Source organism: Globicephala melas, chromosome 5, assembly GCF_963455315.2.
Source record: "Globicephala melas chromosome 5, mGloMel1.2, whole genome shotgun sequence".
Lineage (NCBI taxonomy): Eukaryota > Metazoa > Chordata > Mammalia > Artiodactyla > Delphinidae > Globicephala > Globicephala melas.
In genome coordinates, this window is record NC_083318.1 from 94,750,750 (window position 1) to 94,777,163 (window position 26,414).

The following is a 26,414-nucleotide window of genomic DNA, read 5'->3' on the forward strand; positions in this document are numbered from 1 at the left end:
GTCTGTCATATGGAGTGAAGTAAGTCAGAAAGAGAAAAACAAATACCGTATGCTAACACACACACACATATATATATATGGAATCTAAAAAAAAAAAAAAGGTTCTGAAGAACCTAGGGGCAGGACAGGAGTAAAGACACAGATGGAGAGAATGGACTTGAGGACACAGGAAGGGGGAAGGGTAACCTGGGACGAAGTGAGAGAGTGGCATGGACATATAAATACTACCAAATGAAAGATAGCTAGTGGGAAGCAGTCGCATAGCACAGGGAGATCAGCTCGGTGCTTTGTGACCATCTAGAGGGGTGGAATAGGGAGCGCGGGAGGGAGACGCAAGAGGGAGGAGATATGGGGACATATGTATGTGTATAGCTGATTCACTTTGTTATAAAGCAGAAACTAACACACCATTGTAAAGCAATTATACTCCAATAAAGTTGTTAAAAAAAAAAGTTAGGCCCAACATCATCTCAAGATAATTTAAAAATTAAATCAATTTAGACATATTAAAAAAAGAAAAAGAAGTGCTCCTAGCAAGTGAGTTAAGGCTATGGGTTCATTGGGCCCATGGGCTATTTGGCCAGTTTAAAACCAATTGCACATGTGCTTTATTAAACTGTAATATGAGGTTCAGCATCTGATGAAATTCTAATGACACCCTCCACTGACACCTGGTTCTCAAGTTCAATAACTTGCATACCAGAGCAAGAAAGATTCTCCTCCTCAAAGCTGTTACTTTCCTCCCTTCAAGACACAGCCACATTAATGAGGGGGCACATACTTGCCCTCTTCCAGGATTCCCATGATGGTGAGATTACATAAGTAATCATATATTTCAGAGAGTGAAATACGATGTGGGAAAGTCTGGTAGAAAAACAGTCGGCATAAGCATCTGTATATAAGAAGCCATTAATTAGATCTGCAAATATTTACTGAGCACTTACCAAAGGCTAGACGCTCTTGCAGGTGCTAGGAACACAATGATGTGCCCGACAGAGTCTCTGATTTCCTGGAGGATATATTCAAATGGCATTGAGAAAGCCCATTGACCCTTCACTGAGAGAAGCAATCAAAGCCACGATCACTGACTGTGGTCCTACAGAGTGCTGTGGAGTCTCCAAACCGAAAACCCTTTCCCTCACTCCCATCCCCAGATTCCTGCAGCATCCCTGCCATTTATAGGCTACGTTTTCAAGAAACACTTTACCATACTACTATTGCTCTGAAGCAAATTCATAAAATTTGCAAGAGGAGTTTTAAAAAAGCAAGCTCAGCAATATTTGGGGGCTTTTAAAACTGATGATGCAGCTGACCTCCTGGAGACAAAGGCAGTGGGAGGGCCTTACTGGTCTGAATAAATAGGAATCTCTGTGCTGAGAACTCACAGTTTAGACCCAGAGCTAACTAAAGTCTGAACTCCACCTTGACGCAGAATGAGGTTCACCCAGGGATCTCTGCTTCTTGTGCTGCTGGCCTGCAGCCTCTCTCCAGTCCATGGTGAGAACTTTCACTTATGTTGTCATTTGTGCTTTGAGCTGAAATGGTCTTCAGCTGTTTCAATTTTTTTTTTTCCATCAGAAAATGAGGGGAGATGTGAATGAAGGGGGAAAAAAACTGCTCAACTGCTCCCAGATTTCTAAAAGTAAGGTACTTAGGGATTTAACTCTTAGAGGCTGGAAACATCTGTATTATTAAGATTGTCATCCAGAGAAGGGGGGAGGTACTGGAGATCCAATGTCCATGGGACTTACACTTGGCTTGCCTATTCCTGGCCTTTTTCAGATGCAGCTCTGCCTGTAACTAATTCTCTCCAGGTATCTCTTCTTCGTTTTGCCTTTCACTACCCCTTCCGACCAAACACTTTATAGGATTTAGAGATTATTCACCTCAACCTGTTGGTCTCCTGCAGGGAACGTCTGATACAATTTTATAGGGTCAGCTCTGACACGAACCATTGTATGTACAGCAGGGGTACTCAGATACACACTTTCTGCCAAGAAGCAGACTTCCAAGTCTAAACGGGGAGGTTTTCTTTGTGTAAATAGGTAAATATCTAATTGAAGTGGTAAATTTTTATACAGCTGAAGGAATCTGATGCATGCACAGGATGCTACGCTCTGCTCAGGGTAGAGGACCAATTTTTGTTCTTAAAATGTGGGGATTATGTTTCCAATTTTTATTTTGTTTCATGTTATTTTCATTCTTCAAGACCCTCATCTCTCTTTCCCTGCATGAAGCCTTTCCATTGCTCCTGGTAAAGTCCCCTGTGCTCATTCATGCGGTTTGGGCCTTGGGGGAAATACAACATTCTATGGTATTTTAGTTCTTGTTCACTTGTTTCCCCCGCTAAAGTGCAGACACCTTGAGAGCCTGGTCCCTTTTATTTGCAATTCTGTGTCGAGCACAGTGGTAGGCACTGGGGTTAAAGAGGGTAGAATTCCTTAAAATGCATGAGATGGGTTACCTATACAAGTATCTAGTACTGAGAACTTTTGTTGTTGAAAACAAATAGTCGAATTTTTATGATTGGCTTTTTTTGGGTAATGATTTGCAACTGAGTTGGAGGACCAACATATTAAACAAAAACAAAAAATATCATCGTGGTATTTCCTCAGAGAGACAGGGAGGGTTGGTGGGCTGGGGAGTATGATAAGAGGGAGAACTCCGTTACAGCTTGTTAATGCTCCAGGGACTCGGAAACTAGTTCATTTCCTTGGTTTTTGTGTGTTGGGGGTGAAGATCAGTCAATTTTATGTTGCCTTAATTATAACTGAGTTGTCAGTCCCCACTATGGCCATTCTCAAATGTTATTATATGGACAACCATCTGAGTACCAATATAATGCTATCACAAATTTCAATAGGTATTGTGCTTTTAAAAAGCTAATTTTATTTTTAAGGTTTTGGCAGAAAACGTTTGAAAATAAGCCAAGACGAACAGAAATGCACAAACTAAAGGCATATGGCTGGAAGCACCGACTTGAAATTTTTTAATCTTCAGATGTGCAGTATGAAAGATTACTGATTAAGTTATAGTTGTGAATTATATGCCAAAGGGACTAAAATAACTGATTCTGTGTTTATAGGTGTCCTGGAGACCTATAACACAAACTTAAAGTGTAAATGCATGCGAGAGACCTTCAACTTTGTCTCCCTTTTCCTCATTGGAAAGCTTCAAATCTTTCCCCCTGGGAATGGATGTCCAAACACAGAAATCATGTAAGTTGCAGTAAAACAATAATGTATGATTCCTTAAAGTGATTTACTTTGAGTGTTGCTAGCAATTAATTCTCAAACTAAAAATGAGAATCAGTAATACTTGTCAAGTACATACTTTGCAGGGGTCCTGAGCTAAGGCACTTGCTTTCTGCACATTCACTGATTTTATTCCTTCAAGAGCCCTTTAAGGTATGTCTATCGTTATCACTCCTTTACATATGCAGAAACTGAAGCTTAGGGAGGTTAACTAACTGCCCTGAGTCACACCATTAGAAATGGACAGAACCAAGACTCTTCTCTTATCTGTCAAATTCCAATTGTCAGCAGAAGCAGACACTTTGTTCTCTAGAAGTTGAAGAGCAAGAAAATAAGTGCCCACAGCAGTCCTTGGTCAGAATGTCTATCGCATGGAACTGTCCTTTAGCTTTAGGTTCTATCAACTTGGAGCCCCTAACTCTGTTTAAAGACTTAGGCTAAGGGGATAGTAGTGGCTACAAGAAATTTAATAGATATTGTCTTTTATTGAAATGGTATAACCCCTTTCTTCTGTGACCCTCCCTTTTCTGTACACCCAGAGAAATCTGTGGATTTCTTTATGAGGGCATTTTCCGTGGCACATTAATAAGACCTTACACACTCCACGTAAAGCCCCTAGTATAGTGCCAGGCACAGTAATAAATGTTCAGCAACTGTTAGCTGCAATTGTACCGCATCATTGTGTTGAAACAATCAGGTTTGTGTGTTTTTCTCTTTCATTCGCACCAGAAAACAAGTTCTTTATAGACGGGGATCAGATATTATTCATTTCTCTATTCCTGATGCTTTATCCCTTACCTGGCAAATAGGAGAGGCTCAACAAAGTTGGATTGTTGCACTGAATATTTTAAAGGGAGCTTGTAGATCTTTTGCATATCGCTGCTTAGAACTGTGATTTCTTCTTCCTGGATCTACCTTGAATAAACCAAGGTGTCCCACAGCACCTTGAAGTACAGACAGAACATCCTTCTCAGGGCACTACCAGCTTGGCTTTCATTAGCAGCTCTTTCCTTGGCTATTTTAGCCTTATGAAACATTTGAAAGCAGCCACTTTTTGTTTGCCCCATTTTGACGTTAGTGCTTTGGGTCTTGGACTAGTTGATTCACTTTGTTATACAGCAGAAGCTAACACAACATTTTAAAGCAATTATATTCCAATAAAGATGTTTAAAAAAAAATAAGTACGGAAATTTTTCATTAAAAAGGCATTACACTTCCACTACTATCTTTGACAGTGACAATTCAGACTAAACCATGATTATTGCCCTCAAACTCGGAGACGGAAAGTATAGCCATAACCTGTTTAGGAGCAGTTCCTCTGGCTGTCTAGAGAATAGAGACTTCTTCCTTTATTTTTACCAGTTTCTCTGCCATGAGTCAAGTCTCTCACCTCCAACCAGGGGAAGTAATACACCCTAATTTTCTCTACTTTAGCTTTAATTGTTTTAACGTGACAAAAATACTTTTTCTTCTGAATTTATTTATTTTTGGCTGCGTTGGGTCTTCGTTGATGCGTGCGGGCTTTCTCTAGTTGTGGCGAGGGGGCTACTCTTCGTTGCGGTGAGCGGGATTCTCCTTGCAGTGGCTTCTCTTGTTGTGGAGCACGGGCTCTAGGCGTGCGGGCTCAGTAGTTGTGGCTCACGGGTTCCAGAGTGCAGGCTCAGCAGTTGTGGCGCACGGGCTTAGGTGCCCCGCGGCATGTGGCATCTTCCCGGACCAGGGCTCGAATCTGTGTCCTCTGCATTGGCAGGCGGATTCCTAATCACTGCGCCACCAGGGAAGTCCCCCCAAAATCTGATTTCTTATCTTCTCACCAGAGTCTGCATTTCTGAATTTTAACCAGATATAGAAGCAAAAGCTGCAAATAATTATGAGCAACTCATAGCAGTCAGGAGTGAAAATACTGTAAGTCCACATGGTCAGAAATCTGTTTTTCTATCATGAACTCAGGAGCCAAATTGGAAGGCTCTGCCCAAGATCCCAACAGTTCTATGACCTCTGACTCTGTACATTTCAATGACATGGGTAGAGTTTCAACGCTAGATGGATGGATTCTTGCTGTTTGTCATTTTATAGCTAAACTAAGAGACACATCAAGAAATTGTGTTTTGTTTGAGGTCACCCCAACAGAGAGTAGTCTCCCAGTTTGCTGTCACCTGGGAGACCTCACTTCTTCCACTGCAGGTAAAACACTCAACACCATGTCTGGCACTTGGTAACCATTCAGATCATGCCCATGTGGAACGGTGGCTAAAAGTGGGGGTTCAGGAGTCAGACAAGCTTCATTTGAATCCTGCTTTATCATGCATTTGTTGTACAATCTTGGACAAATTATTTAAACTCTCTAAGCTTCAAATTCCTCTTTTGAAGGTGAGGAAATAGTATTTCCTTTAACACAGGATTTTTGTGAGATTAATTGAGATAATTCATATTACTGCTGAGCATAGTGGCTGGCACATATTAAGTGCTTGATCCATAGCAGCTGATAATTATCCTTGCTGCTTTTGTTGTTGCCTAATTTTTAGAGCATTGAAAGCCTTGCTCACTGATGGTTCCACCAAATGCAGATGTCACTCAGAGCAGTCAGCTCTGTAACCTCTCCCACAATAAATTTCATCAGATTTTTTTCTTCAAATAAAAGGTCTTCAAGAGAGTGTTTTCTGTAGTCTATTTTGTTCTCCCAAGCTCAACAGACAAACACATTTTAAAGATATCGTGATACAGCTTTAGGAGTGAGCAAACCTTGGAGTCAGCTATTTGGTCCATCTCTAGTTCATGTAAAGTTTTTCAACAAAATACTAACCTCTGACACATGAGAGTCTGTCCATTAATTTTCAGTTCCACCAGCTCACACATACCAGCACGCAAATGGGGTTTTTCTTATTCATCAGACCTCATGCTACAAATCACCTACTCCAGACCCAAAACTGCCTACCTCCAATTTCACTTCATGTGGGAATCTTTATTTTTATACTCAACTCTTTCCTTAAGTGAAGGACTGTTTTATTTTTATTTTTATTTATTTTCCCCCAGAGCCTGGATGAAGAATAAGTCAGTTATCTGCTTGAACCCTAGAGCCAAATGGACACAAAAACTAATGAGAATGTCAAGGTGAGTCAGGCATATCAAGGGTTTGTAGATTTCACTTGTACTGAAGGGGTTCCCTTTCCCGGGTAGTCAAAATGGGGACCATTCTAAATTTATGAGACGTTCCTGAGACAAATGCCTATTCTTCACTATTAGTTCTTATCAGATAGAGTTGGGGTGACTCATTCCAGCAGCTCAGTAAACTAAACTGGAAACCAGTGGGCACAGTATTCCTTGTTTGATATCTCCAGGGGAAAGCCACAGTTTCTGGCAAGCCTTTCTCTAAACATGACTCTCTTGTTTTTTTTCACAGAAAAAGTGCTTTTTCAACTTCACCAGCTCCAGTGTTTAAGAAAATGATTGCCTGATGCCAATATTACCACCAAGAACACCTGCATTGCCCCTTCATTCCTGCCCTCAGTTTTAGTTTTGTGTTTGGCTGGATGTTTTCCAGGAAAAAGACCTTCCCCATCTGCTCAAGCATGAGAATATATGTACAAATAACCTTGCAGAAGCTGATGGGGCAAACTTGAGATTTTTTTGATTACAGTACCCTACAAACTTAGAGTTTGCATTCTTAGTCATCAAGGAGGAAACTTTCTTGAAGGATAGTTACTGAGTTATAAATGATATAGGTTTCTTTCAAAAATATACCTGTTGTTGAATGCTGAATTTCCCTACAAAATAAGGGAATGAGAATTTAAAACTCAAATCTGAACACGTGGCTTGAATTAAGGAGGAAATGATGGAATGCATTTCAATCATTTTACACCCTAGGAATAGCGAGCTTCCATAAGAGATTTAAAAAGCTGCCTGGGAAACCCATGGAATTTCAGCCTTCCAAGAGACAGAGGGTTCACATAATAGATATCCTTCGTTTAAAACTCACTATTGAGAGGAACGAGGTCCTTCTTCTACTTTTAAGGAGTTCCTTTATAAGATTTATTGTCACAGACAAAAGCTATTAACATTCAAAGATCCCCAGACTTAAATTCACAGAATATTCAGGAAAAGGATTTAAAGGGTGATAACAGATGTATTCTTTTATACATTGGCTTTGATGAACTTTTTTTTTACTCACATCTTTTGCACTTTTTTTTTGTCTCTGGTATTCAATTCTTTAATGCTTCCTATTAATCAATATTCAATAAACTTGAGCAAATGTTTTACTTAACTATGAGCAATTCATTCTTAATGGAGCATTTATTCAAATTTAGCCATTCTCTGATTCTTCATAATGAAAAGTAGGATTTCATCATGTTAATTTTTCTTTGCATGCCTCTTGCTTTTTTACAGATGATCTAAATTATACGGCGAAGGGTGAGTGAAGTTATTCCTGATATCAGCACAGCAGGAAAATGCTTGCCCCCAAGAGCCTCTTCTCCTTGATATATTCATCACAATTTCTTCCATAAATGCCCAAACTCTTACTAAAACCCATTTTCACTGTCTCATTCTATTAATTCTTAAAGTCTCCAATGTTTTCTTTGACAAGGTTTTGCATTGAATTTGACAAACAGAAGGAGCGGATACTTAAACTCCCATCCCCTGGTTCCAGCCTAGCTCTCCCACCACTGAACTAAGCACTGTGTTCCTGTCTCTCGCTCTCCCTGATGTTTTGGGAGGTCTGCTCCCAGGATGCTCAAGTTCCAAGCTATATCTGGTTCTCTCTTTCATTTTTCTCTTCCTATTTTTAGATTTATTTTTACTAAAGATTTCTTGGGAGTAAAGAATACCTACAAATACTACATTTTCTATTGTCTACAATTCAATGATTATTTCTCTATTACAAACACACACACACACGGATTATAAAATACCATCAAAATCCTGTATTCATTCTTCAGTTTGATTTTGATCTTCTTCGAGAATGCAGCAAGCTGAATATTCAGGAGATTCAAAAAAAATCTTATTATTGCAATAGCAGGCGGGTTATCACACCTGTTTTGCATACGTAGAAGCTGAGACACAGAGGGGTTAAGTAACGTGCTCAAGGCCTTACAGTTACTCAACAGCAAGTCAAAATTTGAACCCAGGTGGTTTGGCACTAGAATCCATGCTTCTGACCCCTCCACCATGCTGACTGTATATGGGTTAGAATATCATCAGCTCCATTTTACAAAAGCAGCAACAGAGGCAAACAGACATTCACATGCCCCAAATCACATAACTAGTAAGAAACAAAACCAGAATCCAAACCCAGGGCCACCTGACTCCTAAGCAAATGCTCCTAGTCATGACACTACACTGCCTGAAGTTTTCCTACTCTAAATGTATTTCTTACTTCAGCTCCTTGCCCCCTCCCCTCCTTTCCAGGGCCAATCAAAGCCAGAAGAAGGATGGGAGTTCCAGAGTGTTCAGGCCTTCTCCTGGGTTGACACATCTATTGAGTATGATCCAGGGGGACTGGACAACTGAGAGGGCAAATGTGGAATGAAAAGCAAAAAACAGGGCCCTTGAGGCCTTCTAAACTTGTTTTTCTTACCCCACAAGCACCCATTCTTCAAAAGTCACAGTAGATTTAGGGGCATTCAGCCTGATTTGGAACAGGAATCTTAACCCACAGTTAGATGCTGGGTCACTTATTGAGCCAGTTAATGGAGTTTTTGAGGAAAAGTGATCCTTAGCTGATCCAAGTGGGTTTGGGTCTAGAAGGGAGGATGGTGAGAATTCTGTAAGGCAGAATTTAGGTAATTTATGGCTATATACATACGTACACATACAGATTCTTTAAAATCCATATAAAATAGAATTGAAGGGAAAATACAAGGTAATCCTGACCAAAATAGGATGTTCAACTCTGAAAAATGGAATGAAGGAGCTATAAGGTCAAGCTACACGGGAACTTAGGTGGAGAAAGCAGAGAACCTCTCACGACGTAAGTTGAGCCTCACTTGCTCTGCCCACACTCCTCTGAGCAGCAGAGGCCCAAGGAGGGAAACATTCTGATTCTCCAAGGGAAGCAGAATTCTCCTTTCTCCCAGCTGAAGGATTCAGCCCCACCTCACTGGAAAATGGATTGCCCCACAGTATGAGTTCTGTCCTAGGGTTTTCCATTTTCCATCACCTTCTTTCTGCAATTCTCCCCTCTCACTGAGATGTGCCATTTCACTGCTCCTAACTCTGCGTAAGGATTGATGTAAAGCCTAGGGTTTACTTGCTTTGACTTGAAGTTTGGAGGTGCTTTTGAACAGAATGAATGGTCTACAGAAAACTTGGGAGAACTGAGGAAGAGAGGAGGGCCATGAATCAGAAGGGTAATATTTGAGAGACACCACAGCATTTTGTGACCCTCAAGGATAGAAGTTCTCTGTGTGTGGTCTCTCTGAAGACAGCCATCAGCAGCAACTGGCAACTTGTTAAAATACATAACCTCAAGCCCCTCTCCAAACCGAATGCATAAGAAGCTCAGGGGTTGGGCCCAGCGATTTGTGTTTAACAAACTATGGTATAATAAAAATTATATTTGGTCTTTGTCCCCGGTTCCTGCCACAGAGCTCCAAAAACCCTTGGAATTGCCTGACAGAGAGGAGTGTCTTTTGCTATTTTCAATGAGCCCCTTTCAAACATACCTGAGTTTACTCTAGTGAGGCGACCATTGGCAAACCCCTAGATGCCTCAGGATGGGGGCTGGTTGCCGGAGGAACCAACCACATGATTAGAGGGTTGGAACTTTCAGTCTGAGTTCAATCATCAGTGGCCAATGATTTAATCAATCATGCCTACATAACTGAACCTCCATAAAAACTCCCTGAACAACAGGGTTTGGAGAGCTTCTGGGCTGGTAAACACATAGAGGTGCTGGGAGGGTGGCGCACCTAGAGAGGGCGTGGAAGTAATATGCCCTCCTCCATACCTTGTCCTATGCACCTCTTCCATTTGGCTGTTCCTGAGTTGTATCCTTTGTAATAAGCCAGTAATAGTAAGCAAAGCACTTTCCCAAGTTTTGTGACTCGTTCTAGCAAATTATCAAATCTGGGGAGGGGAGTGGTCATGGGAATCTCCAAATTTGTAGTTGGCTAGGCAGAAATGTGGGTAGCCTGAGCACCCCATTTGCAATTGGTGTCTGAATTGGGGGCAGTCTTGTGGGACTGAGCCCTTAGGCTGTAGGGTCTGTGCTAACTATAGATGATTAGTGTCGGAATTTAATTGAATTGTTGGATACCCAGTTGGTATCAGGGATTGGGAAAATTGGTTGCTGCCAGTAAACACTGGAGGAAAAAATTTCACACAACCTCCAGGTGGTTATGATGCTACTAAAGTTTGAAAAGCATTGTTCTAGGAAAAGGGTTTTCAACCCTCATAGTACATTAGAGTCATCTAGGGAACTTTTTTTTTTTAATATCAGGTTAATTGTTATAACTTACATACAGTAAAATTCACCCTTTTTAAGTTTTCAGTTCAATGAATTAGTTTGAATAGTCCCTTAGCTTGGGCTGCTATAACAATGTAACATAGACTGGATAACTTATAAACAACAGAAATTTCTTTTTCACAATCTGGAGATAGAAGTCCAAGATCAGAGTGCCAGCATGATTGGATTCTGGTGAAAGCAGAGAAGGGAAGTGGGCTCTCTGGTGACCTTTGTAAGGGCAATAATACTATTCAGGAGGGCTCCACCTTTACGACCTCATCTTAATATTAATTACATCTCAAAGGTCCCATATCCTGGGCTTCCCTGGTGGCACAGTGGTTGAGAGTCCACCTGCCATTGCAGGGGACACGGGTTCGTGCCCTGGTCCGGGAGGATCCCACATGTCGCGGAGCGGCTGGGCCTCTGAGTCATGGCTGCTGAGCCTGTGCGTCCGGAGCCGCGCAGAGAGGCCACAACAGTGAGAGGCCCGCGTACCACAAAAAAAAAAAAAAAGGTCCCATATCCTAAAACTATCACAGTGGAAGGTAGAGATTCAACATATGAATTTGGGGTGGGCCACAAATATTCAGTCCATTACAGGCCCAGCCCCTGTTCTGTCCCTATAATTTTGTCTTTTCCAGAATGTCATATAAATGGAACCATACAATGTACAGCCTTTTGTCTGACTACTTTCACTTTGCATAACGGTTTTGAGATTCATCATGTTGTTGAATGTATCAGTAGTTTATTCTTTGTTGTTACTAGCTACTATTCCATTGTACAGATATACCACAATTTGTTTATTCATTCACCAGTTGATAGACATTTAAGCTGTTTCCAGTTTGGTTCTATTATGACTAAAACTGCTGTAAACATTCACGCACAAGTCTTTATAGAAACCTATGATTTTGGGGCTTCCCTAGTGGCGCAGTGGTTAAGAATCTGCCTGCCAATGCAAGGGACACAGGTTTGAGCCCTGGCCCGGGAAGATCCCACATGCCACAGAGCAACTAAGCCCGTGCACCACAACTACTGAGCCTGAGCTCCAGAGCCTGCAAGCCACAACTACTGAGCCCACATGCCACAACTACTGAAGCCTGTACAACTAGAGCCTATGCTCCGCAACAAGAAAAGCCATGACAATAAGAAGCCCGCGCACTGCAACGAAGAGTAGCCCCTGCTCACCGCAACTAGGGAAAGCCCATGCACAGCAACAAAGACCCAACACAGTCATAAATAAATAAATTAAATAAATAAATAAATTTATTTATTTATTTTTAAAAAAAGAAACATATGATTTTGTTTCTCTCGAGTAAATACCTAGAAGTGAGATTGCTGGGTCATGCGGTATATGTATATTTAACTTTACTAAGAAGCTGCTAAACTGTATTTCAAAGTAGCTATACTATTTTGCATTCCCACCAGTGATATATAAGAATTCCCTTTGCTTCACATCTTCACCAGCACGTGGTATTGTTAGTCTTTTAAACTTTAGACATTTCAGTAAATTTTTAATCTCTTGTAATCTTAATTTGCATTAATTAACTAAAATGGCTATTGATGTTGAGCAGTTTTTAATGTGCTTGAGATCCATACGTTAGAAATTTACCTTACATGAAAGCCTTTCTCCATTGAGTTACGATGGCAAAGTTATCAAAAAGAAATTGCCCATATATGGATGGGTCTACTTCTGGACTCCTATTCTGTTTCACTGATCTATATGCCTATCCTCATGCCAATACCATATGGTCTTAATTAGCTTAGCTGACTAGTAAGTCTTAAAACTCCATAGCAGAAGTCTTCTAACTTTGCCCTTTTTCAAAATTGTTTTGCACCTAAGTCCTTTACTTTTCCATATGAATTTTTGTATCATCTGTCAGTGTCTATGCCCCCCCAAAATGATTTTGATTGGAATTGTGTCTAATCTATAGATCCATTTGGGGAGAAATGGCATCTTAATAATCCTGAGTCTTTCAGTCATGAACATAATATATCTCTCCATTTATATAAGACTTCTCTAATTTCTCTAGCAATGTTTTGTAGTTGTCCACATTCAGATCTTACAGTCCCCCTAAACCAAACCATGAGCTGTAGCCTTTGAAGGACATTCATCTGTAGGAGCAAGACAATCAGGTGTATTTCTTATTTATCATCCATCTCATTTGGGAAGTGGTCAGATGTGGCTTCTAGCCTAACTTTAATTGGACAATATTGCCCTTTTTCTCACAGACAAGTAGTGAATCACTTAAAGTGATTAGATGGGACACCCTCAAATTCTCTCCACCAGATCTGCAAGTCTATTCAAACTTCCTCCCATCCTTGTCAACTTCCTTTTGCTACATTAGAGTAAGTACATTTCCTCCTCATTCCTCCAAGGCTAATCCCTCTACCTGCATCTTAAACCTTATCCTCTCTCACTATCTCAAGAACCACACACTATCAGCTATCCTCTTGTTCTTCACTATAATCAACCACTTCCTCCCAATTGGTTCTATCACCATACCATTTAAATATATTCTACTCTCTCCCTTCTCAGAAACAAAACCAAAAAATCCTCTTCGTATTAATATTGTTAAAATGACCGTATTACCCAAAGCAATCTACAGATTTAATGCAATTCCTATCAAAATACCCATGACATTTTTCACAGAACTAGAACAAATAATTCTAAAATTTATATGGAACCACAAAGGATCCAGAATTGCCAAAGTAATCCTGAAGAAAAAGACCAAAGCTGGAGGCATAACTCTTCCAGACTTCAGACAATACTACAAAGCTACAGTAATCAAAAGTGTGTATTGGCACAAAAACAGACATATAGATCAATGGAACACAATAGAGAGCCCAGAAATAAACCCACACACCTACGGTCAATTAATCTTTGACAAAAGAGACAAGAATATACAATGGAGAAAAGACAGTCTCTTCAGCAAGTGGTGTTTAGAAAGCTGGACAGCTGCATGTAAATCAATGAAATTAGAACACTCCCTCATACCATACACAAAAATAAACTCAAAAGACTTAAATAGAAGACATGACATCATAAAACTCCTAGAAGAGAACATTGGAAAAACATTCTCTGACATAAATCGCAGAATTATTTTCTTAGATCAGTCTCCCAAGGCAAAAGAAATAAAAGCAAAAATAAACAAATGGGACCTAGTCAAACTTATAAGGTTTTGCATAGCAAAGGAAACCATAAACAAAAAGACAACCTACAGACTGAGTGAAATATTTGCAAACAATGTGACCGAAAGGGCTTAATTTCCAAAATATACTAACAGCTCATACAACTCCATAACAAAAAAACAAACAACCCAATCAAAAAATGGGCAGAAGACCTAAATACACATTTCTCCAAAGACGACATACAAATGGCCAACAGTCCCATGAAAAGATGTTTAACTTCGCTAATTATTAGAGAAAAGCAAATCAGAACTACAATGAGGTATCACCTCACACCAGTCAGAATGTCCATCATCAAAAAGTCTACAAATAACAAATGCTGGAGAGGGTGTGGAGAAAAGGGAACCCTCCTACACTGTTGTTGGGAATGTAAATTAGTGAAATCACTATGGAAAGCAGTATGGAGGTCCCTTACAAAACTAAAAATAGAGTTACCATATGATACAGCAATCTCACCCCTGGGCATACATCAGAAAAGATGAAAACTCTAATTCAAAAAGATACATGCACCCCAGTATTCTTATCAGCACTATTTACAATAGCCAAGAACATGGAAGCAACCTAAATGTCCATCAACAGATGAATGGGTAAAGAAGATGTGGTATATGTGTGTGTGTGTGTGTGTGTGTGTGTGTGTGTGTGTGTGTGTGTGTATCTATATAATGGAATATAATGTGATATTTCTCAGCTGTAAAAAGGAATGAAATATTGCCATTTGCAGTATCGTGGATGGACCTAGAGGTCATCATATTAAATGAAGTCAGGCAGAGTAAGACAAATATTATATAACTTATATGTGTAATCTAAGACATAATACAAATGAACCTATTTACAAAACAGAAATAGACTCCCAAATATAGAAAACAAACTTATGGTTACCAAAGGGGAAAGGGGGAGGAGGGAAAGGGGGGTAAATGTGGAATTTGGGATTAACAAATACACACTACTATATATAAAATAGATAAACAACAAGGACCTACTGTATCACACAGGGGACTATGTTTGATATTTTGTAATTACCTATAATAGAAAAGAATCTGAAAAATAATATATACATATATATATATATACATACACAATACTTTAGGGCACTAGTATATATTACTGGAAAAAGCAAAATCAATAATGAATCCATTCTCATCATAAGTATAAGATGATTAGCATTTATTAAATTCTTACCTGCTGTATTATTTAGGGTTCCACTAGGAAACAGCATACTTAGCTGGGACTTTGAAGAAAAGGCAATGAAGGCACTATTTCAGGAGTGTGGAAGGAAACAACGAGGAAAGTTGAGGCACCCAAGGACTAGCAGCCATACCTATACCTGAGGAAGGGGAAGGAAAAGGTAATGGAAGGTTGTTTGGAGAGCTGCAGCTTGGAAGCTAGACTGCCTGAAAGGAACCATAGCCATTGAGGGATCAACCACAACCAGCACTGAGCGTGAAGAAGGAGCAACCTTGGCATCATTCGAGAGCATGTTAGAAATGCAGAATCTGAATCGGAACCTGCATTTCAACAAGATTCCCACATGATTTCAATGCAGCTGACGCTGAGAAGCTCTGTCTTTTCTATTTCTTGCTGCCTCCTCACTGCAAAGAGTTAATATGCAATAAAAATCCAAGGGGTAAACCAGAATTCCCCCAAGCTAGGTCTGCAACCAGGCTAAGAATGATAAGAAGTAGAAATTAGATCTTGGATCAAAATTTGCTCCTGCTAGTTATTAACTGAAATATCATTAAATTCTCTGAGTCTCATTATTCTAAGTTTTCAGATGAAAATAATATCTACCCCTTAGGGACCTAAGAATAAAAACATTTTCAGATCAGCTACATATAAGTTGGGGTCATTTCTGTGCTCTGTAAATTCCAGGAAGTTGGGATTTTTCTCCCATTTCTAATGTCATTTCACTGACCTTCTAGAAATGGTTATGGTCAACCCTCTGAGTTTAAGCCACAGTCCTCTACTGGCATCCAGTGGTGAGTGATATAATGTGGCAACACCCATCTAGCCAAATACGAGAATTCAGTAAACCCTAGAACTGACCCAGGAACATGGAGCCAAACACCAGCATGTGACCGTCATATGTCCTCCAAAAGAGGGACCAAAGAGAAATGTGGTTACAAACCCAATGTCACCTAAGACCTGTGGCAGGTTTGGACTTATTACTCTGAGCAAGAAAATATATTTTAATTCATTATCAGCTGTCATAGTCCAAGCTAGAGAAAGGTGCACTGAATTTTCTTTTACGCAGCATCTCAAATTAGATGTGAAATAATCACGGAGAGTTCAGTCAAGCTGAGACCCATTAGTCAGTTAACAGAACTGACATTTCTAAAGCACTTTATAACAAACGGCAAATTAGTTCACTCAGCTTCCTTGCCTGAATCACGGGCCCCAGCTTTGCAACTTTCCATTTGTTTTTTTAGTAGTATAATTGACATACAATGTTATGTAAGTTTCAGGTGTACAGCATAATGATTCGACATTTATATACATTGCGAAATGATCACAACAGGTCTAGCTACCATCTGTCACCATACAAAGTTAATATTATTGACTATAGTCCCCATGCTTTATTTGCATGTTCTGCCCTTTCTGCCTCCCACTTTCTTAAATTAAAAATGAGGATATGGGGAGCGGGAAGGGTAAGCTGTGACAAAGTGAGAGAGTGGCATGGACATATATACACTACCAAATGTAAGGTAGATAGCTAGTGGGAAGCAGCTGCATAGCACAGGGAGATCAGCTCGGTGCTTTGTGACCACCTGGAGGGGTGGGATAGGGAGGGTGGGAGGGAGGGAGACGCAAGAGGGAAGAGATATGGGAACATATGTATATGTATAACTGATTCACTTTGTTATAAAGCAGAAACTAACACACCATTGTAAAGCAATTATACTCCAATAAAGATGTAAAAAAAAAACAAACAAAAAAAATGAGGATAAGCAAAGAAAGGCACACTGATTCTCCTTTTCAATAAAGGAGATATTCCATTTATTAGACATCCATTATCTATTGATGAAATTCCATAGATATTCCCTTTCTACCATGGTCGATGTCCCTGGTGGACAATCGTGATGTCCACCAAGACAGAGGAGATTTTTAAATTTTGCCTGACATTTAGTTTTGGAGATTGTATTGTGTATTATCATAACTTGCAAATTGTAGACTCTGCCCAAGAGTAACTTCAAAGAATTCCATTTTGGAAATATCCAGCACTTTTTTTGTTTTTACATCTTTATTAGAGTTTAATTGCTTACAATGTTGTGTTAGTTTCTGCTACATAACAAAGTGAATGAGCTATACGTATACATATATCCCCATATCTCCTCCCCCTTGCGTCTCCCTCCCACCCTCCCTATCCCACCCCTCCAGGTGGTCACAAAGCACTGAGCTGATCTCCCTGTGCTATGCGGCTGCTTCCCACTAGCTATGTATTTTACATTTGGTAGTGTATATATGTCCATGCCACTCTCTCACTTCTTCCCAGCTTACCCTTCCCCCTCCCCGTGTCCTCAAGTACATTCTCTACGTCTGCATCTTTATTCCTGTCCTGCCCCTAGGTTCATCAGAACCTTTTTTTTTTTTTTAGATTCCATATATATGTGTTAGCATACGGTATTTGTTTTTCTCTTTCTGACTTACTTCACTCTGTATGACAGACTTTAGGTCCATCCACCTTACTATAAATAGCTCAATTTCATTTCTTTTTATGGCTGAGTAATATTCCACTGCATGTATGCAGCACTTATTTTTTTAAGTTAAAACATCTCCCCACATTCTCCCACCTAAGATAACCACATATGCAGATACACTTTTCACTAAAGTCAATGAGAATCTGAAAATCTCAATGAGGGCGTAAACTGAGGTTAATAGGATTCACTGTGCCACAAATATTCTAACCCGGGTTCAAGTCTTTTTCCTATTGTTAAAAGTAAAAATTTTAAAACCTTCCTTATTCATGCCTCCTGTTTATTATCCAACTATGCCTATAGGATTAATGAAAGAGAAATTTGTTTCTAAGTACTTCTTAGAGAGACTCTTGGATGTGTAATCTGTTGATTCCTCTAAGGAGCGCCCCTAGCGACTTGGTGAGGCAAGTAGAGGCGTGTCTACCTCCAGGTGTGGTGCTGGCACGTGAAAGGCAGGCAGGGGTTTCCACTTTCTACGAATGCCTATGATTCCTGGAGACTCTGGCTAGTTTTAAACCCTACTGATTGGAAGGGACCTTGAAGGTCCCTCTAGGTCTCTTTTGTCACAATGAGAAGAACTAAGAAGGTAGTGTTTTTTTTCTTTTCTAGCAAAAGCTAAAATTCCAGGGAAGATTAAAATTGAGGAAGTCTCCTCACTCTTTTCTGGTTCCTCAACTGTCCATGTGCTTCAGCTTTGCACTCTTTGCACTCCTCAGAACAGAACTGGAACCTCTTGGCCCAAGACTAATAAGAACATCCAACAAATTTAAAGTGACAAGTTTGTATAACTTTGGGAAAACCTCGGCCAAAATCTGAGTTGGGTTTTTGGCAGTGCTAAAGTCAACATGCATTAACCACAAAAATACTGTTTTGTGTCCTGCAACCTTGGGATTTTGACATGAGCATTCATCTTCATATCCAGCCTGCAAAATTGGTGGTGGAGTGTGGCATCTTACCCAACACAAAATGACGACTGGGTTGTTGTATACCTGCCTGACTTATAAACATGGCCTTTTTAAAAACAAAGTCCTTATCTTGCATCATATCATCTCAGGTTGTGACAGAAATCGTGGAAGCAATTTTTCTACTATTTGCTTTGTCTGTCAGTGTCCCAGTACTGACAAGACAAAAACAATTTCTTCAGGATCCCACTTCATCCCGTCTATTTTTGAGACAGATATACTCAAAGGAAGTGAATCCAGGAGATGTTTGTCACTCTCTAGCTACATACAGTGGAAAAGTTTCTTTTTTTTAATTGAAAAAGAAATCAGTTGATTTCTGAGTCTCTGTTTCTTTATCTGTAAATGAGAAGGGTGACAACTGCTAAAGCAACTTCCAGTTCTAAAAGTCTGCTTTTTCCCATACTGCTACCCTTCCCACAGCCTTTCCTCCTCCAATACTCCCTACCCTAGTAAATTTTGTCACTATCATCCATTAGAATTAAACTTGAGTGCCATCTTTGACCCCTTCTCTCTCCCTAACTTTCCTCTTTAAATCATTCACCAAGAGCTGTCAATCCCACTTCCTTAACATCTCTGGGATCCAGCCACTCTATTTCCACCACTGCATTTGGCCATATGAATGAGCTCTCCTTATTTGGGGAAGTGACTGTACAAGCCAGGAAGGTTTAAAATTACATTTAGAGCTGATGGAATAAATCAAACTCATGTATTTATAAAATATAAAAGACTTTGGCCTCTCAGAGAAACATGACTTCAATTTGAAGTGTAACGATTTTAAGTCTGTGATTTTCAAGCTGAAAAGTTTACTTAATATCCACTTTAAGCATATTAGAGTATTTAAGAAAACTTGGTATGCAAAAATTAATCATTTTACGTATTTGATTAACAAGATTTTCTTTAGTCAGGAAGACCTATTAAGGTTGTGATTTTGTTTTGTCAAGTATTTGAAATACCTATAAAAATGGAATATATTACATTAAGATATTTATTCTAAAATTTTAAAAGGAATCTAATCAACTAAGTCAGTAAATAAGCCTACTGTTTAAGGTAAGTTCTGCTTACTGGACTGGAGTTTCACATTAAACATCAAAGTGATTACTAATATTTATATAAATATTAGAATAAGATTTAGAGGTTAAACTTGATAAAATGTACATTTGAAAACCTAAACTTTAAAACTGAACATGAATTGTAAACCCAAGCAACTATTAGTAGTGCTTTCTGTCTTCAGAATTCCCTTCCAGACACTGACTTCACTGACAGTAGTAAAAAGAGTTCTTTTATCATGGACCTGTTAATGTGTAGGATTTCATCCGAAACACCTTAATATGTATCTCATCTCTTAATTAAATACGTGAGTGCAAAGTCAAATCAAGTTGCAGAGCATACACCAATTTAAATATTTAGATTCCGGGATAACTTTTTGTGATTCATGAAGAGAAAAGCCACATGGCATTTCTTGGGGTCCTACTGAATTACCACACTCCTATGTATTTCTTTCTGGCTTTTTTTTGTTGTTGATTATATGGTAAGACTATATTTAGCTCTGTAAGAAGCTACTAACTATTTTCCAAAGTGGTTGTATCATTTTGCATTCCCATCAGCAGTGTATGGGAGTTGCTCTTGTGCCACATCCTTGTCAGCATTTGGTCCAATGTATTTCAGAAACAGAGCAGATATCTTAGCAACTTGATGTGTTCTCAACTATGATCCAGGCTTTGCTAAAAACTTGTGATTTGCTCTACATAACTAGAGCGACATCTAGGCCGCTTCTTTTACCTGTCTGGGACTTGTAACTGGTCGGGTGATAGTCCCTAAAACACAGCTGTTACAGATTGATAAAATCTGTAATACAAACTAGGTTAACCTGCAAGATGTTCGCCAGGCCTCTGGGCAGCACAAGGAGGCTTCTCTGTATTCACTGTATTTGCTGACATCCCCACTCTTGCCCTCGATGTTTACTAAGCTTCCCAGTGAGTGTGCTTTATTATTTTAAACTCAAAATAAATAAGCAGTGAAAACGGAACGAAGGGCTCTTCGACTTTACAGATTATCTCTTCCTTAGCTTTAAGAGATTTTGGAAGAAATACAGCTTGCTACACTCTGACTCATAGCCACGCACAAACTTAGGAAGCAGGGAAAGTTTGTGGGGAGAATTCCAGAGCCAAGTCTTCACAGAGCCCTGAAACGATGCACTGAACCAAATGTGAACGAGCCAAGTGTGAGTCTACGTACATAGAAACCAGCAACGTGGATCACCTCTACCTCCCTCCCCACTCACACAGCCCACTGGAGGCACCTATGGTGCTTTTCCTTTAGAGGAGGTAGAAAGTGAAAAGACTCAAGGATTATTCTCCTGTGGTTTCACAACAGGAGTACCATGGGCACGTTGAGTCCTGGGGTGAGTGCAACCCGCATATTGGGAGATGCTTCTCATCTCTAGCCCCTGGCCACTAAATACCACTAGTCATTGGAAATTGTGGGTGCAGACTTGTTTGCCACCAGCATCCCACCTACAAGGGCAACTTCTTCCCCCCTTCCCCCAAGAACCGCTGATCTCAGCAGAACGGAGAAAACTTTCCACCTTATTTTTAACCCCTTGAACTCTGTGTAGGGGCCCAGCTCTTCGGCATGTCTCTGCTTTAACAGAACGAGTGGTCTTGTAATGAAGGAAGCAGCAAGCCTCATCTGTGCAGACATTTCCTACCCCATCCTTCTGCTGCTGGGCACAGAGCCCAGGAGCAAGGAGAGGCAGGAGCTGATACTGTGACATGAGCTTGAGCAGGAAAGGAGATGGCAGAACATTCAAGTTGGAAGGTATCTTAGTAATCATCTAGTCAAACACCCTCCCTTTAGAGATGAAGAAAGGTTGTGACTTGTTGCCTATAATATATATTCCAAATGTCATTTTTTACTGTGATTTATTACTGCAATATCTATCTTAAAATTGCCAAGCCTCGTGCAAGGGTGTTTTAATTCAGAAGTTCTCCAGAAGCCAAACCTGATGCAAGGATTTGGGTGAAAGTGTTTCATGCTAGAGATGATCCAGGCAGTGCAGTGAGGACTGGGGAAGTGATACAGGGTGGTAGAGACTGCACTGGGCTACCAGATCCACCCTCAGGGCTGAAGCACTTATTTTCCCCCAGCTGCTGGGCATACGGCTGGCAGGAGCTGACGGTCTCTGGGAATTGCCTTCACCCAAGGTCAGGCTCCCTTCTCAGGACTGAGCAATGCAAGGGTGTATATGTCCCAGCCCCACCTCCCTAACTCCAGTCAAACCTGAATGGTCATCCCAGCTTCAGAACTTCCTTGGGGTCACTAATGCCTTTGCTGTGACTGCCTCATGTTCAGTGCCTCCCGCTGCCTAATCCTGCTTGCTTCTCTTCCCCCACCCCCTGCAAGGGTTAATCCTAAAGCACTCCCAAATAAATGTTCTGCTTGCTAATGTCTTTATCCGTATGCTTGCTAGAGAGCCTAGCCTGCAAAGATAGGTACCAGAAGTTGTTCAAGAAAGCAGAGGCTAAAAAGGGATTCTGGAGCTGCATCTCACACCAGCCAGCTGGCAATAAGGACCACATTCCCAGGAGCCCACACAGTCCCTGCACAAGGTAGCAGTGCAATTGTGAATGCTTCTACCTGCTGTGAACTGGAATGGATGGCAAACTGGTTAAAGGAAATGTATTAGGAAGTGTATTTGAGAAATATTGGGGAATTAGTAATTCTAAGAAAAATGGGATTGGATGGCTATTGCTGTAGGCATTAGATAATTTGGAAAAAGATCATAGAAGGCACAAAATGATTAATCAGCAAGTAGACTGGATATGAAAGCCAGACGGTCTCTTTGGAGCACATTTGATTCTCCTCTCCTGCTGGCAAAAAGCAGGGAAAGCTAAGGACCAGGTCCAGGACTTAATCATAATAGCTGCAGAGCTCTAGAGAAGGTTGAACTCTCAGCCTAGCCGGGTCTGTAATAATGGGACCTTAAAAATTGAGATGGCGACCTCTGGACTGATGCACTGGAAAATATTAAACCCTCAGAATCCACTGGGGCTCTGAACCTGCAGAAGTGGGCAACATTGTTGGAGACGGCACATGGCCCTGCATGAGAACGTGAGGCCTCTGCCCCACTGCTTCTCCTGACACCCAGAGCAGCAAGAAGAGTGAGCTCTCAACACAAGTGCTGGGCCTGTGAAGGGAGGAAAGAGATTATACCCCAAAGGACCTGCAGGACCTGAGAGAGGACATGTGAAAGTTAACTCTAAGATGCCAGATCAAGGGGCTGGTAGGACAGAAGGTGGGAATAGGAAGAGTTTACTCTCTTGGGATAAAGGATTTGAACACCAGGGCAAAGACCCCAAGGCAGACGTATTCCTGGGATGGTTTGGTCTGGTCCATCGCTTTTGCAAGCTCCTAAATGAAGCAGAACTGCCAAATTTGCTGTGGCAGACAGTGCAAGTGGGAAAGGTTCAGAAAAGTGGGTGTGCTAGAGTAGATGTGCTACAACACAGGAAACCCCATCAAATAATCATGTTTGGTGGGAGGGCCTTCAGTTTACTAAAACAGTAAGAGATGCTACTGAGAAGGCCCCTAGCATCCCTGAGATGCTTCCTCTGTAGGGCAGGACACTTGTAGGAGAGGCCATTACAGAACTGGTCTCCCTGATAAAAAATGGGGGTGAAAGGTTTCAGAAAGAATAGAAGTGAGGTGGCAGCACTGAACCACTAGCAGCAAGGACAGCACAGTTACAATGAGCAGCAAAAACAGCATGGCACCCACAGGGCTGAATTACAGGAGCTAAGATGATGGTTAATAGAACATGTTATCCATATGGGCATGATAGATGGGCTGCCAACAGAGGTATTGCTCAGTCTATACAACCAAAAAAAGAAAAAAAAAAAAAAGATGGACAGACAGGGGGCTAAGGTCAGACATCGCAATAAAGAGTTACGATCTCTTGCTCAATTTTTGGACCTGAGCCCATCTGGGGCCCCATAAATCATGGGCTGAAGGAGCCCAGTTCCCCAGGAGACAAGACCCTGCAATGTCATGGAAATGCATATGGAAAAGCACAGTTGGAAATGATTCTCCCAAGACTCCCAGCAGACCTGTGGCCATTTACTAAGGAAACTATATACTGGGGAAAGGACGATACTCACAAATTTGGGGAACTCTTGGACACAGGGAGTAAGCTGGCACTGATACCTAGGCATGTAAAACACCATCATGGCCCAGATCCAGTTCACAGTGAGTTCAGTGGGTTCATGGACCTACCCAGTAATTCCTTTCCTAATCACCAATTGTATAACTGGAACGGACATACTAGGAAGTTGGCAAAATCCCACATTGGTTCCTTGGTCTGTGGGATAAGAGCTATTATATCATGAAAAATCAAATGGAATGCCCCCTTTTCTATAACCAGGCAATATAGTAAATTAAAAAAGAGTATTGTATCATGGGGAAAATGGCAAAGATTAGGAGGACTCTTAAAGACCTAAAAGATGCAGGAGTGATGGTCCCCAATATATCTCCATTTAATTCACCTGTGTGGCCTATATAACAGCCAGATGGATCCTGAAAATAGCCTACTACAAGCTTAACCAAATATTTACACTAATTATACATTGGCCCAGGTGTGGTATCTTTTAACAGAGCAGATTAACAAGTCCTCAGCCACGTGGTACACAGTCATGAATCTGGTGAATATTTTCTTTCCCATTCTCATCAGAAAGGAAGATCAGAAACAGCTCACATTCAGTTAGAACAGACTGCAGTATACTATAAATACTACATTTATAGTTTTGCCCCAGGACTAGGCTTACTTTCTTGTCCTCTGTCATAACATAACCTGACATTCCCCTAGAATTTCACCCTGGCCCACTCTATTTATGACGTCATGCAATCCGACTAGATGAGCAACAAGTGGCAAGTATGTGAACGACCTTACTAAGGCACAAGTTCTCCAGAGAAGGTAAGACAAAGCCTAGGAAGATTCAGGGGTCTACCCTATCAATGTAATGTTTAGGGATCCAGCGGTCTGGGGTTTGCCAGGACTTCCTCTCCAAAATAAAGGATAAATTATGGCATCACACACTTCCCACCATGAAGAAGAAGCACAATGCCCAGTGGGTTTCTAGGGTTTCTGGAGGAAGAATATTCTGTATCGGGGAACCCTACTCCACCCAATATATCGAGTGAATGAATGGATGTCAGCTGAACATGAATATGTTCAAACAGCTCCTGCTACAATCAAGTGGCCCAGCTTCTTGCCCATGTGAGCCAGCAGACCTTATGGTATTAGTGGTATCTGTGTGGAGTTTATGGAAAGCCTTAATTAGAGATCATAATGTAGAGGTCCAGGATCAAGATCATGCCATCTGCAGTGAAAAATTATGCTCTTTTTGAAAAAAGAAAAAAGTTTCTGGAATGCTACTGCATCCTGTTAGCAATGGAGCAACAAGTTATCATGTGGCCAGAGCTGCCATCATTATTTATGTTCTGTCAAACCCATAGGTTGTAAGGTCAAGCAGGCCCAGCAACAATGCATTGTGAGATGAAAATGATGACATATCTGAGATTGGGAAGGGGAGCTGGGGGGAATAAGAAAGCTGCATGATCAGGTGTCCCAGGTCCCCTTGTCATCCACGGCTACTGCACCAGTACCTCTCCCTCAGCTCACACCTCTGACCACAGTCGAAGTGAGGAGAATCCCTTACAAATGTCTTATGGAGGATAAAAACTGAAGTGGGTTCATACATGTGTCAACTCAATATGCCCCAAATTGACAGGAGCTGAACTGAAACTTGTTCTTGGGTGGCCTTGAAAGACAGGAGAAAGGGGATATCCCCCCAATGTCCCAACGAACAGAGCTTTGAATGGTGCACTTGATCATTCACTTTGTGTGGAAAGAAAATTGGCCCAAAGTTAAAAAATACATGACTGCTATAGATTGAATGTGTCCCCCCAAAAAATAATATGTTGAAGTCCTAATCCCCAATGTGATGGTATTTGGAGATGGGCCTTTGGGATGGAACCAGAGGTAGATTTGGCCATTGTATATAAGCCTTGAAAGTCTTTTTTTTTTTTTTTTTTTTGTAATGCAAGTGCCTGACTTAGGCAGCACCACTCACAAGGGCCTACAGAGTGTTTGTTCCACAAAACATCACACCAGGACAAGGGGACCCCTTTATAAAAAAGGAGATGTGGCACTGAACACATGACCTCTGGATCTACTGGAACTATCCCATACCATGCCAGCCAGATGCTGCTAGTGTAGCATGGTGATGGAAGGCCTTTTGAAGGTATAACTGAGGTGCCAGATCAACAGACTGGGAGAATGAGGCACAGTCAAGGGTTCAGTACACACTTTAAATCAATGATCACTATACACTGCTGTGTCCCCAACACGTAGAATATGTGGTTCCAAACACCAAGGGGTAGGAGTAAATGGGGTGCTACTTATCATTATTTCTAGTGACCCTCTTTGGGATGTTTTGCTTCCCATACCCTGGCATCTCTAGGCCCTATGTGTTTAGGTACACTGGTTCTGGAAAAGATAAAAGTTTTTACTTGGGGATAAATCAGGAATCCCATTAAGCTTCGAGCTATGGCAGCCTCCAAGAACTTTGGACAACTCATTCTGAAGGACAAGCAATCAAGAAGAGTCAATCAATCAATGAATCACTCAATGAGTCACTTTCTTGGCAGATCATCAGAGGGGAATCAGGCTTCCTTTACATGCAAAGAGGCATATAGGAATGTGTGTGACACCCAAGCAATTCACTTAGGCATCTCTTGGTATCCCCTTGCCCAGTTTTGCCTGTAAAAGAACAAATGTAGCAGCCACAGCTTGGGAAGGGAATGGGACCAGACTAAGAGCCCT

General features: G+C 40.9%; 1 protein-coding gene across 1 annotated transcript; it reads left to right on the top strand.

Moving 5' to 3' along the window:
• Positions 1 to 1,433: 1,433 nt before the first annotated feature.
• CXCL13 (C-X-C motif chemokine ligand 13) lies at positions 1,434 to 6,709 on the top strand. The gene is made up of 4 exons (XM_030878082.1): positions 1,434 to 1,497; positions 3,086 to 3,218; positions 6,288 to 6,365; positions 6,655 to 6,709. Exons 1-4 carry the CDS (start codon positions 1,434 to 1,436, stop codon positions 6,707 to 6,709), a joined length of 330 nt encoding a protein of 109 aa, XP_030733942.1.
• Positions 6,710 to 26,414: the final 19,705 nt, after the last annotated feature.

Excerpts from the sequence above, each read along its gene's own strand:
- CXCL13 (XM_030878082.1), top strand. The coding sequence starts at position 1,434 with ATGAGGTTCACCCAGGGATCTCTGCTTCTTGTGCTGCTGGCCTGCAGC. Across the intron at positions 1,498-3,085 it reads CAGCCTCTCTCCAGTCCATG|GTGTCCTGGAGACCTATAAC; the intron begins GTGAGAACTTTC and ends CTGTGTTTATAG. Across the intron at positions 6,366-6,654 it reads AAACTAATGAGAATGTCAAG|AAAAAGTGCTTTTTCAACTT; the intron begins GTGAGTCAGGCA and ends TTTTTTTCACAG.